The following is an 18,012-nucleotide window of genomic DNA, read 5'->3' on the forward strand; positions in this document are numbered from 1 at the left end:
TCTCTACCTGCGCGTCAACAACGTTGCAGTTTAATATTTACACGTACGTAAAACAGCTTGCCAAATTTACAACACGTACGTGCAAATTCCTTTGCAATTTCGAGTTTCTCCAAAACCCATAGAAAAAAGAGCGACAACAACTGCCTATCACTATGTTCTTCTCCCGAACAAACACACCTGCACCGCGGGCTTCAAAGGGAGAAAACACTGCAGAGCGGAGTCATGATGCAGCGGCTCAGTCTGATGAGCAGTGAAATACACCTGAGTCACTATTTGTCCCACTGCACTTTGTATTTTATTCATAATCATTTTAAATTTTCTCCCGTTTAATCCAATTACTCGGGTCGCGGTGGGCGGGGCTAATCTCCGTGATTTGAAGCCTTCTGTTCACATTGATGATTAAAATTATTATTTGACAGTACAGTACAGAAGGTATTTGTTGAAAAAATCGTTTCTAAAGTACTTTTATTTGTGAAACAAATACTTGAGCCTGTAAAATGGTCTGTTCTTTCTTTTCAATGTATAATAGAGTATTTAATTGTATAATAATTGTAAAAAAAAATAGAGGTTTCTACTTCACGGATTTTGCCTGTCTTTTCGGAACGTAACCCCCGCGAAAAACAAGGGTTTACTGTACCGTAATTTATCTTATTATCTTGAATGAGTTTGTTTCCTCAAGATAAAAAAAAAGTTGACTGGTAATAATACTTACATTTAATCTTTACTTGCCAATGTTTTAAATAAATGAAACAATAAAAATAATTTAACAGAGAGTGCAGTGCACATGTCATGATGACAAACAAATGTTTTCTCTGTATAAATTCCAGTTAAATGAGCCATTACTTAAAGACCCACTCGGATGAAAATAGTGTTTTTAAACATGTTCTTGTAGCATTTTTTTCATGATTGACTACATGTATAAAGAAAATGAAGCTTAAAATTGCATTTCTGAGTATTTCTTCATTCATTTTGTTGTGAATCAGGAGTAGATGAAAAGATGCATTTTTAAAAAGATTGTATTTGTGATATAGGAAAATAGGTTCAGTACGCCACAAGCTTCTTGCTTCGCACTGAGACGGGAGGGAAAGGGAGGGGGGGGCCTAACTCTCACCCCAGCTCGTCATATATGGACACATAGGTCAGGACCCCCCTCCACATCACATATTGATGCAAACTCTTTGTTTTTTGAAATATTGTTCTTATTAAATGACTTCTTCCGCCTTAATAACAACAACAACAATACTAATAATAAAAATAAAAGAAAAAAAATATTTTTCTTTTTTCTCGTATAGTCTGAAGTTAGCACTTGATGAGTTGCTTTTATTTAAAATAGCCTGCATTTTTGTTGGTATATGAAACAGAAATTAAAGTAAAATATGATTAGTTGGGGTGAGAACATGTTAAATCAGAAGGAAGTTTCTAATGAACTACTAGCACTCTACAGTAATTATGTCCTACAAAACAACACGGGTAATTTGATTTTGGTCAAAAATTGCATAATTCTAATTAGAAGACCACTGGGAACGCTTTGACAATAGATCAACAGACGACTTTAAAGATGGACGTTCAGCTAGCTGCTTGCTGATAGACGTTAGCTTCCTCAAACTACCATGACTGTCCACTCTACCTGAACACAGTTTTTAACCCCCCAAAAAATGAGTGTTTGCCATTTTAAAATAACCAGTCACATTATTTAGTTAGCTAGAGAAAGCCAATCTCATTATCTCAAAATCACAAAAATAACACTTCTGCCTGTTTCAAAGTAAAAATAGTAGATGGCTGTGAGGCTAATGATTAAACCAAAATTTCTGCACCAACTTGATGCCAGGTATTTAACTCAATGATCAGAACTGTGATGTCACTGACACACACACACACACCCTTCGGAAAATGTGCAAATCATCTGGACACACAAACCTTAGAACTGCTCCAAAACACCCAGTGAGGCGTTCACCCATCCATCCATCCATCCATCTTCCTCCGCTTATCCGGGACCGGGTCGCGGGGGCAGCAGACTGAGCAGAGATGCCCAGACTTCCCTCACCCCAGCCACTTCCTCCAGCTCCTCTGGGGGGACCCCGAGGCGTTCCCAGGCCAGCCGAGAGACGTAGTCTCTCCAGCGTGTCCTGGGTCTTCCCCGGGCCTCCGCCCAGTGGGACATGCCCGGAACACCTCTCCAGGGAGGCGTCCAGGGGGCATCCGGACTAGATGCCCGAGCCACCTCAGCTGGCTCCTTTCGATGTGGAGGAGAAGCGGTTCTACTCCGAGCTCCCCGCGGGTGGCCGAGCTTCTCACCCTATCTCTAAGGGAGCGCCCAGCCACCCTACGGAGGAAGCTCATTTCAGCCGCTTGTATTCGGGACCTCGTTCTTTCGGTCATGACCCATAGCTCATGACCATAGGTGAGTACTGGAACGTAGATCGACCGGTAAATTGAGAGCTTTGCTTTTCGGCTCAGCTCTCTCTTCACCACGACGGACCGATAGAGCGACCGCATAACTACGGACGCCGCTCCGATCCGCCTGTCAATCTCACGCTCCGATCTTCCCTCACTCGTGAACAAGACCCCGAGGTATTTAAACTCCTCCACCTGGGGCAAGGACACTCCACCCACCGAGAGATGGCAAGCTACCTTTCTCCGGTCAAGGACCATGGCCTCAGATGGCCTCAGAGGCGTTCACCCTTCAACCAAACGTCCAGGTTCTCCAAGATTTCAATATCAAATGTGCTTTAAAAGTCAACCAAACATGTGACCACAGAGGTGACGTTCAAAGCAGATTCTTAACGCCGTCATTTTTTCCTGTTGGCTCACTCTATACAGTTGTGGATAGAGATGGATACAGATGGGAGGGAAAAAGACTGCCCTCATAGTAAGGCGGCATGATAAAAGTTGCAATGTGCGAAGTTACCGAAAAATATTGCGATGATGATATGACTTGTGATACATGAACAAATAGCAACAAAAAAGAAAAGAAAAAGAAAACATAATTTCCAATTCACTGCAACAGTTTTGTTTAAATGAAAGTCAATAAAACTAAACTCCAAATGATCCTCATCTACACAAGAGGAGGGCATCCAAAATAAAAAGGCTCCATCCGATTGGTCATCGAGATGAAGGACTCCATCCGATTGGTCAAATGTCTAGAGGGCTATATTTCATTCATTAAATAGTTCAATTGTTTGAACATGTGTGTTAACATTTAAGGTAACCATTTATCGCAGCTTACACCGTCTTTTGCGATATCACACAGGGGTTTATTGTGCAAGCCTGGCTAACAGTGTATCTAGTCACCTATTGGTTTTTGGAGAAACTGAGCTGGATCCAGTTACCTTTGTCTTTCATCCTAAAAACAGTTTGAAAGTCTAAAGCTCATATCTTGGTAAGAAAAAACACCAAATATATTTATCGTTCGTGATGAAGATAAAATATAGGTAGGCTAAAGTTTTTCATTACGCAGAATTAATTTATTAGATTAATTAATTAGATTTTGAAATGTTGCCAAACTTGACATCAGCAACTTTTATTTCTACTGTTGCTTTAAATATTTTGTCAAAGTTTCTGATATGCTTTTCTTTTTATTACAGATGGTATTTCCTTTCTGTACAGAACTTGAAGGATAATTGAAGGCTGCTTTCAAAATGTGCAATTTGAATAAAATACTCAAAGAGCACGTCACTGAGTTTCTCCCTTCTAAACTGAGTAATACGTTCTGTAGAATAAATGTTTGTTCAAAGAAGAAATGACCAATTTTCAGGTATTAGTCCACAGCTAACACTAAAAAGGAAACTGAATAGGTTGAAAAAAGATTGATCTAAAGATCTCTTTAGGAATTTTTCTGTTGTGTAAGAATGTTCTTTCAATAGAAATAGGTATTTCTGCAGACAGAAGGTTGACGTCACAGAATGGCTGCTACTCTTTCACATTCAGTTTTGTTGACCGCATCCTTTCCAGGATGCCACAACTTTATCCAGAAACTCTGGCAGCCTCAGGCTAATTAGAAAAGCACTTCAAAATGCTTGAGTTTCCTCCTTACAATCTTTCTATGTAAAAATAGACATCATAAGATGATTTGATTCTAAATCAGGTTTTTTCTGTCCACTAAATTGACAAAGAATTGATTGAGGACAATTAACTCATCAAAAAGAAAACATCTAGCATAAAAATATACAAACGGGATCTTTTCAGCTTAGCGAAAACGAAGAATGAAACCATATTCCAAACGAGAAATTAGTCCTGAAAAGTAGAAAAGATTGGGTTACCGACTACTTAGGATTCCAGAGTTGGGATCAAATATGACGTAAGCGTATCAGAGTTCTTAAATTTGTTGATTTCTAGATTCTCCTTATTTCCATTTCAAAATCATCCCATCAGTCGTGTTTGCCTTCATTTAGGCTCTCGGGTCTTTCCTGAGGACATTTGACTTTTCTAACTTATCAGGAAGTTTCTTAGAAGAGAAACCGTCGTTTGAAACTGAAAGAAACCATGTCTGTGTTACCTCACTATAACTTTTTATGAATCACTCTAACATTGAACACGGACTGTTTCTGCGTAAACATGACCAAACGTGTCCCTACCCTCCAGTAAGGATCTCAATAATCATAAAAACAATTTCAAATAAAACAGCTTTTAAACACGTTTTGTCCGTCTCAAACTTGATTAAAGTAACTTCTACAAGGATTGCTTTATTTTGAAAAGAGTCGAGAAGTTTGGTTTAACTTCAAAATAAAACGCTCAAACAGATGAGGTTCAGCGCTGGATTGTTCAGGTTTACACAATCAGTACCCAATTGCCCCCCCCCCCCAGCTGTTAAAAGCCCCCCCCCCCCCCCCCCCCCTCGTAATGTGAGCAGGTGGCTGCCCCCCTCTTGTAAATTGTAAGAGAAACCTGCCTCTACAGGGCTTTACATTCATTTTGGTTAACATTTGTGTGCAAATATTTAACATCAAGGAGGAGCATGGTCAAATATAAGCCCCCACCCCAATAAATAAATAATAGATCAAATAAATGTACAATGACCCCTACGAGATAAAAAAAGATCTGAGCAGATAAAAGTCAGCTTCTCGGCTCCACTCACAGTGACTGCAGTCAAGGTGAGGCTCCCCGTCTTTGACTCAGGAGGATTAAAGCTTCATTCTCCATAAACAACATACAGACAGCGCCGTTAGCTAACTGCATTACCGTGCAGAACACTCTACGCAAAAGAAAAAGGCGGGGTTTCGAGAGACTGTGTGCACCAGCGATGGCTAAAAAACAAAAAAAGTCCACATTTTCAATATTACAAATAAAGCTGGAATTCTACCGGTACGGTAAGCAGTCAAGTCTGTGAAGATTTGACCCAGTTTTTGGTTCAGTGGGGATTTGAACCGCATGCTGGCTAATATTTAAGCAAACAACATTCTCTGCGCTCACTGTCTTACAGCTATACTAGGTCAGAAGTAAGAGAACTACAGTATTTATACGTCTCATGAATCTTAAACATTCATATCTTCATCTCAACTGAACATCTAAATCTGTAAACTTATGGGTTTTTTCTTCAGAGTCCTGAACAATTATCTTTTGATCCATTCTAAAAGCATCCCCAGTGGTCGTTTCATCATGATTAGGCTGCTTTAGACAAAAATAAAAAAAATTGTGTTGTTTTTTAGGACATATTTTCTGCAGAGCAGCAATAGTTTATTAGAAATTTGCCTCTGAGTTGTGGGCGGGACCTATGGCACAGAGCATCCCCGACCCCCCTTCCTCTCTCTATTGCTGAGAGCCCAGAGCAGCTCGTAGCCCACCCAGTGTATTTTCTATGTAACAAATACAATCATTTTTACACAGCATTTTTTCATCTGCTCCTGATTCACAAAAATCTGAACAAAGAAATAGTCAGAAATGCAATTTTCCCCCATCATCAGAAAAATGCAAGAAGAAAATGTTAAAAATATCCAAAACACAATTTTCCATCAGAGTGAGTCTTATGGTCTCAAAAAATGATTCCCTTTTTTTGAGTTTTAAAAAATAGACAATTAGATACACAAAATACTCTGAGTTTATTTTATTAACAGAGAAAAAGGCCCACCCAAACTGCAAACACCAAAGCTGATTCCAAACTCTTCCCCTAGCCCTACAGCTTCCCCCACCAACTGGCAATCAAGCCTTGTTTCTAATTATGCACCAATTTCAGATCCAATGAAATCAAAACAACTGGTTTAAAAATGAAAAAAAAAAAGTTTCAACTCTTTTATGCCAGTGCAGCATTCCCAAAATAAAAGCTTTTATTACATTTTTTATTTCACTTTCTATTGCATGATTTAAATTTTCTCCCAAAAGTATGACTCCAAACAGAAATCTTCAGAGATTCCTACTCTGTTTATGTTTCCAAATTCTTCCGAATGTCCATATTTTCTCCTGATGCTGAGCATTCCTGCAGCATCTGCTGCTGGAGGCGCTTCAACCCCATCTAAACGCTCAGCTGAACGAAAATGTTTGCAGCTCCAGCAACAGCTCATCCTTTGTTTGACTTATGTGAAACTGGCAGCACCGCACCGTTATGCAAACCTGTTTGAGATGGAACCACAGATGTGTGTTTAGATGTTTACAAAGAGATGTTTGCATGACTAGATTTCCTTTTGGTTCCAAATATGGGTCAGAAGTACAAAATATCTTCTTCTGTTTCTTTCTGGAGCTGCAAAGATATTAATTCACTTTAGTGCTATTTCTGCTATTTCCAGGAGTCATGAAGCGAATAATAACATTTTAATTCCATCAAGCCTGCTCTTGTCTAAATGCAGATAGTGCATACTGTGGATCAATATGGGACATGTGAGGATGGAGGCACTGGAGGCCATTTAATGCAAATGGTTCCGCTCTCCTGTCCTCCCGGCATCAGCCTAGCACTGGTTTGAATCTCTTTTAAATTGGTTTTATGCTTTTTATTCTTTTAATTTTGTTTTTACAATGTTTTAATTTGCTTGTATGCTTTTTATTTTTTCTATTTATGTCTGTATGGTGTTAAATTTGGTTTTATGCTTTTAACTTTTGCATGTCTTGCTCTCCATGTGTACAGCACTTTGGGCCTCTTTTGCAGGCGGTGGAAGGTCCTTTCTAGATAAATTAATGAGAAATGAGAATTTTTTTTATTCGCAGACCAAAAAAAAATGCCATTGGAAAATATTATATACAATACAAACTACAATCGGCGGGCCTCATTTGAGCCGGTATCTGTCTGTAAACTGTACTGCTGGATAGCTTCAATATTGCTCTCCTTTATTTGTAGCACCAGTAATGTCATGTTGGAGATGTGAGGGGCTGTAAGATAGTGGGAGAGAGTGCACACAGAGGGATGATGGGGTTTTAGCAGAGGCTTACTTCCACCAATAACTTAGAGGTAAATTTGTGAACCACTGCCGCTTTGCACAAACTTTGTCCCAGAAAACAACACAGATTTTTTTTATTTTAGCTAAAAACAACATAATCATAATAAAAAGACCCCTGGAAACACTTTGTAATAGATCAAAAGAAGTTACCAGCAATTTCCTGTTGGTTGGCAGCCCGGATGGAGATCATTTCTACACCTGCAGCTATAGTTATCCTCAAAAAACAATCCTTTTTTTTTTGTTTTTTTTGTGGGTCCAATCAAATCCAATACGTCATATAAACAGTCATCAAAACAGGTCACCACACCTATAAAAACGGGTTTAGTTTCAGTTCAAATTCACTGGAAACTCAAACGTTTGGAAATGTGGGAGTATTATCATGAGGGCCACAGCTATGACGGTTTGGGAAAAGTCCTTGCAGAACAGCTACCAAGATGCAAGACTGTGTAATACAGCATGAGCAGGTGCGATTTCCTGTTCTCCAGTCTCTACTGTTCACCTGACCTGGACCTTCAGGTTTGTGATGAGGATCACATTGGGTGGTTTAAATCCCCAACCCCGTCAGGAGGTTTTGACTTTTTTGTCTTTCTGGTTTTCTCTGCGCCTCCTCGAACCGCAGTCCAGAGCACAAAGCTGCAGATTCTCCATCTTTTTTTTTTTTTTTTTTAATAATCTCCTCCCCTGTTCAACCCACGGGCTGGAAGCCGTGGATAATCCTCCGCCGGACAGATGTCGTGACAGAAACCTGCACGAGACCTGCGACGTTGATGCAACAGCTAGGACTCCCAACTCGTCTTTCCAAGGAGGTCCTCCCACCTGTGAGGCTCCATGGACGGATCCGGAGTGACGGGACACAGCAGGTAGCAGTCTGCTGCAGGGAGGCTGGGGATTTTCTCCACAACAACAGAGCTGCTGCGGCCACACGCTGACTCCCCACTTATGTAAGAGCCTTTCAGGATTTCTACTCTCAGGACACATTCAGCAATCATGCTCGCGTTCACCAACGCAGATTATGATCTAAAGCCAACCCAAGGACATGTTCCGGGACGACAGGAAGCAAACAAACCGACAGAATGAAAGCGGATGAAAGAGCTCAAAACGTAAAGCTGAGCTCAATAAACAGATATGACATAATCAGAGCAGCACAGCCCCTTTTTAATACCTGCAAGATATAAACATTCACCATCAACGTTATTTATAAAGCACTTCCACACAACGAAAAATGGAAACGAAACACTGTAAATGAAAGCTAAACATAATAAAAACAGTTAAAAAATAAAAATCAACAACTAAGTAGGTAAAAGTCTAATAAAGGGGAAAAACATTAAATACAGAAAAATGTAAATGCAAACATTTAGTTTTCCTAATTAATTGCAGAATTGCATATTGCAGAAATGTAAATAATTATTTAAAATACCTTTTCCAAAACACTTTTTAATTATATGAATATATTTTACTTTAAAATGTGTTTAACCTTAAAATGTAGAAAGGGTCAGATAAACACGTTTCCCTGTATTCGAACTGTGCAAGATCTGTGTAAAATGTAAATTTTAAATGTAAAGCAAATGTAAAGAAATAAAGAAATTAAAAATGTTGAAATTTCTTTGCATTTATTTGTTTAATAGTTTTATTAGTAGTAGAAGATCCTACTTTACTGTAGCTGTGGAAATACAAACCTAAAAATGAAATTTGAACTTTTGTCACCATTATCTATTGAAAAAGTTCCGGTGTTTTTATTGGCACTAGTTGCCAAATGCAATTAGAAATATTCACAATAACCAAATTATTCTAAAACTAAGGGGGAAATATGAACCATCAGGTGGATTTTAGCTTATTATAACCCGCTGAGGGACTAAGGAAGTCTGACCAAATTTACAATGAGATGATAAAAATCAAATTAACATTTTGAACCATTTAAAAACAATGCAGACATAAAATGTCCTTTTTCTACAGTGAGGTTCTGAAGCACAGTCAGAGATATCGGACCATGTTGGATGTGTGGTTTGTTATCAATTATTATCCTCCATAAGGAACTAGAACATGCACCCCGCACAGGCGTGAGGCCTGGATAAAAACAAACACACCATCTCATTTCTTAGCTTCAAATGTTTCTTATAATTCATGTGAAACTTTCTGGACCTTTTTTGCACCTATGAGGTCTGCCTAAATAGGACACATTCTGTTTAATGTATAGTAACGTTGTTTTAGAGTAAAAAGTGCCCGGCTCTTCTTTATTCTCTTATTTTAAATGGAGTATGTTTTTACATTTTCAGCATCAGGTTACCTTATAAATAATTACATTGCAGTCAAAAACTGTCCTCTTTAAATGGGATGAGAAGAAACTTCTGAAATTTGTGAGTTGAATTAGCAGAACATGTATGTGAGCCCTAAATGATGATGATTTTGTGAAAACCCCTGAGACCAGAGGTTCTTACAGCTCAGAGAGAAACTAAACCAAGATAGGAAAACCTGATGCAGCAATCAAAGCTTTAAAAAAACTCTTTTCTGAAGCCCTTTCAGAGTCACGGGGTCGCTGGAGCCTATCCCAAGCACTGTTGGGTAAGGGTGGGGTACACTTTGGACAGGTCATCAGTCTGTCACAGACACACATTTAAACACCTAGGGGCAATTTAGAATCATCAATCCCCCTATGAAGCGTGATTTAGGTCTGTGAGCCAGAGCACCGGGAGAACTCCACACAGAAAGGTCCCTGCTGGGATTTGAACCAGAGTCTTTTTTGCTGTGAGGCAACCACTGCACCACTGTGCAGAACAGCACAGTAGGCAAAATCTCATTGCCTACAGACTCAATGAATCTGCTTAAAAAACAAACCTAAAAAGCTGCAAATTGTTAATAAAACTCAATTTAATAGAGAAATTTCGAACTTCTGAGTAAAAACAATGAAGAATACTAAAATCTGTTAGAAATCAAACCAAAACTGGAACTGACAGAGGCTTAGGAGCAAATTCTGTTTTTTTTTTTTTTGTTGTGACTGGATGTGCAATGATAATAAATTTTCTTTTTTTTATGTCCACTGAGGTATTGATCAAGAAGAAAGAAGTTTGGAAGTCTTTAGTTTTCTTCCTGAACTGATTTCTGGTGAAGGGAAAAGCATATCTAACATCTGGACACTAACAAACAAACAAAAAAGAAATTGTTTAAAAAAAAAAATCCCTTTTTAAAATTCATCTAAAAAGGGAAAACAGCCAACATGAGTCCTGCTGCTAAGCTACCAAGGTAAACAAGCCCCAAAACAAATGTTGTTTAAAAAAAGGTGTATTATTTGACATTGAAAATATGCTGGGCGGGTCTTTAGAAGACAAATAGATCCACGTTCCTCGTCTGAACCAGCATCCGCCTCAAAACTGTACAGCTGGATAGCTCTAATAGTTAGAGGTCATCATTTTTTTTGTCTCAGCGGTGAAGTTAAGTTGGGGTTATGACGGCTGTAAGCTAGCGGGAGAGACTTGTAAATATAGAGCTCTCAGATCTAGGTGACGGGAAAGGGGGTGGCTTCACGCCAACAGTCCTGGCCACAACTCAGAGGCAAATTTCTAATGAACTCCTGCCGCTTTGCAGAAACTATGTTCTAGAAACCGACACAGGTTTTTTGGATTTTGCTTACAAACGTCAAAAACATTAATAAACGTTTTTTTTAATCGCTCAAAAGTGGGATTTTGAGCAGATCTTCAGCAAACTGAGCACGTTCAAGAGCTCAGGAAATGTCAGCTATAATTACAAAAAAGAAAAGAACGTCTGAAAACGTGTTTGTGCAGCTCTTTCATTTCAAATTAAAAAATAAACTCATTCATATTAATTAAATTGAACAAAAGTTCAACAGGTGGTGGTGCTTCAAGATCATAGAGCGAGCAGCACCTATTGCGTCAGATTGTGTAGGTTTAACACAAAACTTTTGATGTTATCTCACAGCAAAAGTTTGACGGTCACATATTTTTAAAGGGTGTTTCTGTCTCTCAAGGCCTCCCGTTCTAGAGAATACTGTGTCCTGTATGCTTCCAGCTCTAAACAGTCACCAGACAAAGCAGGACTTTGAAACCTGCCAGCAGCTACAGGCACAATGAGGAAATCTCAGCGACTGACAAGATAACAAGGAAACTATGAATGTCTGCAGGAAAGATCCCAGCAGATAAGGGGAAGAGTCTTTTTTCTTTTTTAATCCTGAAGGTGTGAGCTTCCAGCATAGCAAACTGACAAAGTCACAGGTTGCACAACCAATGGAATTCTCAGGTCTGTGTGGAGGGTAGCTGTGATTACATGTCAACCGGCTCCGTGTTTTATGAGCTCACATGGAAGTGTGCAAAGAAAAGATGGATGAACCTAACAGAGCTGAGCAGTATAAACCCTTTTGTCCTGCTTTTTTTAAAATCCGGATCAGCTATGAGGGAAAAGAAGTGCTTCTTTGGTCTGTTGTTTCCTCCAACAGGAGCCCTATAATCATCAGATGATGGACCTTTTTGGACAGACCTGATTGTGAAACATCATCTCACAAAACACATGCAGTCACGGCTCTGCTGCCACGCTGTGCCTTAGTCAGAGAGCTTCCAAAAGCTCGCCAAAGATAAAGTTGAGGGAAAAAGACACAAACCCTTGACCTTTTCACATGTGCATATAAAATAATGTTTATATAATTCCCAAGCAGCAAAAACATAACAGATTCTCTTATTCAGACAACACTTAATAGATAAAAGTGGGGTCCAGAGTGTGAAAAGCTAACAATTCTTAGGTTAATTTTGCTTTTTAAACTTTTCTTCTGATCCTTTTAGGACCTGCATGGAGACGCAAAAACACTGCCTATGTGAGAAACTTTGCACTGAACCACAGCAAAGCTGTGGAAGGCTGATTCCCTTCCATGTTTTCCTCCTGAGGTTAGCAAAGTTAGCTCCGCACAAGACTAAAAGAAAAAAAACACCTACACACGAAAGAAATTAAACTTTGATGCCATATGGGAAAAATTTCCAAATTAATGTGTTTTCACATTATCTTGTGAACAGGATTTTTTCCAGCAACTCTTTAAGGACTGCTCTAGCTAATAAATGTAGCAACTGTCGCTAAATCTGTGTGAAAGAAGAATTCATAAAAAAATAAAAAATACCCTCAAATACATTTGTAAAATGTAATTACTATTATATTCTACAATTATTGTTTACATTTAACAGCAGGCCTTTACTATTATGCACGGATTAAAACAACAACAACAACAAAATCTGTTATTTAGCAGACTGCACCTTGATTATTGTAAAGTCCACCAACATCATAGTTTATCTGATATTTTATTAATTTATTTCCATATTAAAATTATTGGCTGTGGTGTAAATGCATTTCCATATGTTTAACAGAGGTTCAAATGTCTGATAAAAGCTGTGGATAATCTTCACAAGAAGAAGCATTTTTTAATAAATAAGGTTTGATTTGATGTAATTTAATTTAATCTAATTTTATTCAATTTAATCAAAAAATGTCTTCATTTGATTTGATTTGTTTTTATTTGATTTGGTTTGATTTGATTTGATACATGTATATAGACAAATGGGCCTAAAAGAAACCCATTTCTTGCAGCGCAAATGCAAACCTAGCTGAGGTGAAAGATGAAGCATTCCTAAAGCAAACATGCCGTCATTGTTGAGTGCTGTCAGTTAGGATTAGGGTGGAAATATGAGACTTATGTGCTGGAAGTCAAGGCGCCAAAATCTTTCACTAACATGCAACAAAAATGTAAGTGAGTCAGTCACAAATTCCAACTTGCAATCTGATTGTAGCACACCTGAAATCAAAGTTGAAAAGTGATTCAAATATTGTCAACAATAGATATTAAAAAAGAAAAAAAGTATAAAACATGCATGGCATGTGTTTAAAGTATTTTTATTAAAAATGTACATACTATTCTTTGGGCTTGTTTGTTTCAACAACACCACAGCGGTGTGGTAAAAATGATGTAAGGTTTTATAGGACATTTATTGCTTTATTTATTGCAGTAAAGAACTACAGAATGGCTCCTGCAGCCAAATGTTGTCTTGAAGGCTTGTTTTCCATGAGTGACGGCCTTACTGTTAGTCACAAGCAAGTCCAAACAGCCAATAACTCCACCTACTGATGATTCTGGATCACCTGTTTTGTTTTTTCTGTATTTCAAACCTTTTTTTTTAGGATTCTGTCACAAAATGTAACATGAAAACTGAAACGTTAGTTTCACAAAGTTGGGGGTCCATTTGTGAAAATTGAAGGTTCTGGTGCCTTTGCTGAACTTCACAGAATAGAGATATTGTTAAGTAGCAGAGCTGGTTAGATTGATAATTCAGACAAAATCGTGCTTTTTGTGGTACAAGTACCAAATATGGCATGCATCTATCTTAGGATCCCCTCTTTCAGAAAAGTATGTCAGCCACAAGAAAATATTTTTAAAACACCCAATTGTTACAAAAATAGTCAATGCTATTTGCCCCAGTCGCACCAAAATGGGCTATTGATGCACAAAATGAAATCTTTAAACTTGAGGGGTGCCTACAGAAAACTACACTGGGGACCCCACGTCCCCACCTTCACCCAACAATAGCTGGGATAGGCTCCAGCAACCCAGTGATTTGGTGCGTCCTTAAGATGGATGGATGGATGGATGGATGGATGGATGGATGCATGGATGGATGGATGGATGGATGGATGGATGGATGGATGGATGGATGGATGCATGGATGGATGGATGGATGGATGGATGGATGGATGGATGCATGCATGGATGGATGGATGGATGGATGGATGGATGGATGGATGGATGGATGGATGGATGGATGGATGGATGGATGGATGGATGGATGGATGCATGGATGGATGGATGGATGGATGCATGGATGGATGGATGGATGCATGGATGGATGGATGGATGGATGGATGGATGCATGGATGGATGGATGGATGCATGGATGGATGGATGGATGCATGGATGGATGGATGGATGCATGGATGGATGGATGGATGGATGCATGGATGGATGGATGGATGGATGGATGGATGGATGGATGGATGGATGGATGGATGGATGCATGGATGGATGCATGGATGGATGGATGGATGGATTCTGACAAACCTTTACTTACTGACAGTAAGGTTTATGAGTAAGGGCTCTTTTTTCTTTTTTACACGCACACATCAACTCACAACTGCAAAGGTTCAGCAGATGACCTCCCGATGCTAAAAATAGCAGATATGATCATTCTCCGTCTGTGATCCAAGTATAACTACACCTGAAAGTGAACTGATGTCAAACAGAAAACTGATGCCTCAGTTGAAAAGCCAGACATCCTAGGAATTGCTGAAATACTAGATCTGCACGTTGATAGAACCAAAATAGTTTTTAGATGTGGAGCTAAAAATGATCTTGTTGCTCCAACAACTGTCATTTTTAATATGAAGCTTCTGTATTATGAAGAACGGTTTCTTTAAAAAAATACATTGTCAAAGAAAAAATGTGTTTTGATATAATATTTTGCTCATTAGACTTCACATTGTTAAAGACTGTAAATAAAGATCTAGCTTAAGTCTTTCCTAATGCTTATCTGAACAAGTTAGATCAATAATAAAATGCACAAATAATCAATCTTAGATGGTTTGATAAAGATATTAATCACCTCAGGACCCCCAAACGAGGATACAGTGAGTCTAGTAAATGGGATTAACTGAAATTAAATTAATCTTCATTTAAAAATGCAATACATCGAGTTTTTATTTATTAATTGTTCTTTAAAGCAAATATTTGTATTTTTTTAAGCAAAAAATTCTTTCTTCTGATTAAAATGTCTTCACTATATTAATAAGTTTCATCTCTTCTCAGTCAAAATAGCTGGTTGTTTGAAACCTGCAGCTCTAAATCAAATAAATATGGAATTGTAAAAATAAATATTGGAGCTGCACGATATGAGGAAAACTCGCGATATGCGATATTGGTGATTAATATTGCGAAAACGATATAATTTGCAGTATAGAAACAAAGAGCAAAACAACCAAAAACATCATTCCCATTTCATTGCAACAGTTTAAAAATTATACTCCAAATGACCCTCATCGACTTAGGAGGAGAACATCTAACATAATAGGGCTCCACCCGATTGGTCAACAACGTGAGGGGTCACTCCGATTGGTCAAACACATTAAGGGATTTATTTGATTCTTTAAATACTTCAAGTTGCCATAAGATTGTTTTAGCACATTTAAAGTAACCATTTATTGCAATTTTCACTGTCTTTTGCGATAAGGATATTGCACCGCTTGATATTGCGATAACGATAAATTTGCGGTATATTGTGCAGGCCTAATAAATATCAAACATATTCATCGATAAGGTCCCACTCTTTTAATTATAACTATGCGTGTTTTATCCAAAATCCAAAAACCTATGTCGTTTTCTAGGACATAATTTCTGCAGAGCGCCAGGAGTTCATCAATCATTTGCCTATGAGTTGCGGGCGGGACTGTTTGTGCAGAGTAAGCCTACCCTCGTTTCCCATCATCCATCTGTTTACACTCACCCCCGCTAGTTTACAATCCCTCACAACCCCAACCTAACATTAGCAGAGCAACCAAAAAGGTGATGTATGTCGGAGCTATGCAGTCATACAGATTAGAATCAGAGTCCAGCTTAGACGAGGAACACAAAGACGGATCTAGTGGTCTGGAGGTGGATGCATGGGAATGGAGCGGAGCAGCCAGCTTGTAGTCTGCAGGCTGTTGCACCAACATCACTGTTTGACTGTTTCCAACTGCATTTTTTCATTGGAGTGGGTCTTTAATTTTAAACATATATTAAAAATACTAATATATATATATATATATATATAAAAGATTAATTTGGGTAATAATCATTATGAATTTTATTTAAAAGCTCCTTTAAAACACTCAAGGCCACTCTACAGTAAAACACAATAAATCACTAAATGTTAGAAGCACAATAAATGAAAATAATAACAATAAACAAAAGGTTAGTTTGTCCTTTTGAGTTTGTGCTTCATCACTACAAAAACAAAGATGATGTCACTGTCACAGAGACCCGGAGGGGTCATTTATAACCAAGCAAGAAAAAAAAAACCAACAAACTTCACTGATGTTTGACAGTTGGAGGTGACGGGTGGAAGAGCCGGCTCCACCCCGGAGAGCTGTCCGCTCATGGCAGCCGCTCCCCGGGACGGAGCTGCCACCTTCTGCGGGGAACTCACCTTCGAAACAGTCATGGGGCGGAGGCGGAGGCGGCAGGAGGTGGTGTGAAGCGGCTGCTGGACCCGGCTTTTTTTATTCAGGCACTCCTCCCAGTAGTACAAGCAGCGTTATGGAGAAACTAAGTCATACCGCCCGGTTTAACCTTGACGGTCCCAGATGTGGACAAACAACAACAGCAGCAAGCGGGAACTAACAGGACAAACGCACCGCCACCGCGGGAAAAAAGAAAAAAACAAAGAGGAGGAGGAAGAGGAGGGCGGTGGATCATGAAGGTAGATGTGAGGAGAGACAGGATGCTTCCAGAGGAGGACGAGCGGGAGAGGGGAGGGGGAGGGAGGGAGGGGCCAGGAGATCAGTTTGGTTTCACGCGCGCACAAAGATTTTTCAAAATAAAAACACAAAACGATCCGCTAAACAATACAAATCGTTAAAGCTGTATAGCTTTAATATCAGAAGCATTTAAAAAGTTAAAAAAATATGTAAAAAATTTGTAATCTAAGTTTCACTTTTAGTCCCAGTTCAGCCACTTGTAAAGGGTAGAGATCTAAAATAATGGAGATTCTGAATCAATCCACCTTGACGTGGGATTATGACGTCACCGTTGGGACATCCATTTCAAACCTTTTAACGCTAAAAGAGCCATTTGGTCCAGTTTTTTAATGACGAAAACCAAGCAAGAACTAAACTTCACCTTTAGAAAAAATACTTTTTTATATGTTTTGTGACCATTAAGCCATTTCTGAATAAAAGTAGTTTATAAATATTAATAATTGAATGACAACAGTTGTTTTTTCTATAATCAACAATCTTGACTTCTTTTACTTTTACCAGCAGCACATCCTAGTTCCTTTCAAAATAAAATACACTGTGTGTCTTCCTGCTGCAGCAGATTTACTTAAAGTGTATAATAAAGTCAAACTTTCTATCATTATGGATGGATGCACAGTAGATTAAACGCTTTACCATCATTTTTCTCAGTGATTTGACATGTTAAAAATCTAAACATAATCCTAATGAAATGAACCAAAACAACAAACCCAGTAATTATTCAAATTATGTGCATTTGTTTTCTAAGCCAAAGAGCCACAATGTGGCGCCGGAGCCTCAGATTGTAGAGCCCGGCTCTAAATAAACATTCGGAGCTTCACCCTTCAGTCAACCTCCACCTGCATGAGCAGCTTTTTATTTAAAATGAAATGAAACATTATTTAATCAAAACCATTTTTAAACTAAATGAATCAAACTCCAGATAATGTTTCAAATAGGATTCAATCTCAACTTGTATGAGTAGTTTTGATGTATGGGGAATTGTGGATTTGCAGACAGGAGCACAAAAGGAAAGAAAGAACTGAACATCAGTGTGTCTGCAGGACTTTCGGATCAGTGAAGGGAGTAAAACTGCTGTGCTGACAGCATGAAAACAATCACT

At 38.6% G+C, this 18,012-nt stretch overlaps 1 protein-coding gene across 2 annotated transcripts in view; it reads right to left on the bottom strand.

The window, feature by feature from the left end:
• Window positions 1–16,860, bottom strand: part of coro2aa (coronin 2Aa) — a 47,969-nt gene extending 31,109 nt beyond the window's left edge. The window contains exon 1 of one of the 2 annotated variants that reach the window (XM_023961375.2): window positions 16,583–16,860. In XM_023961375.2, coding sequence (XP_023817143.2) covers window positions 16,583–16,597 — 15 coding nt within the window. In that variant the 5' untranslated portion in view covers window positions 16,598–16,860. The remainder of the gene's footprint in view (window positions 1–16,582) is intronic. The other variant, XM_078943555.1, reaches the window with a different exon arrangement.
• Between the last annotated feature and the right edge of the window lie 1,152 nt (window positions 16,861–18,012).

The sequence above is a fragment of the Oryzias latipes genome (assembly GCF_053564925.1).
Source record: "Oryzias latipes strain Hd-rR chromosome 1 unlocalized genomic scaffold, Olatipes_Hd-rR_3.1 chr1_Y".
Lineage (NCBI taxonomy): Eukaryota > Metazoa > Chordata > Actinopteri > Beloniformes > Adrianichthyidae > Oryzias > Oryzias latipes.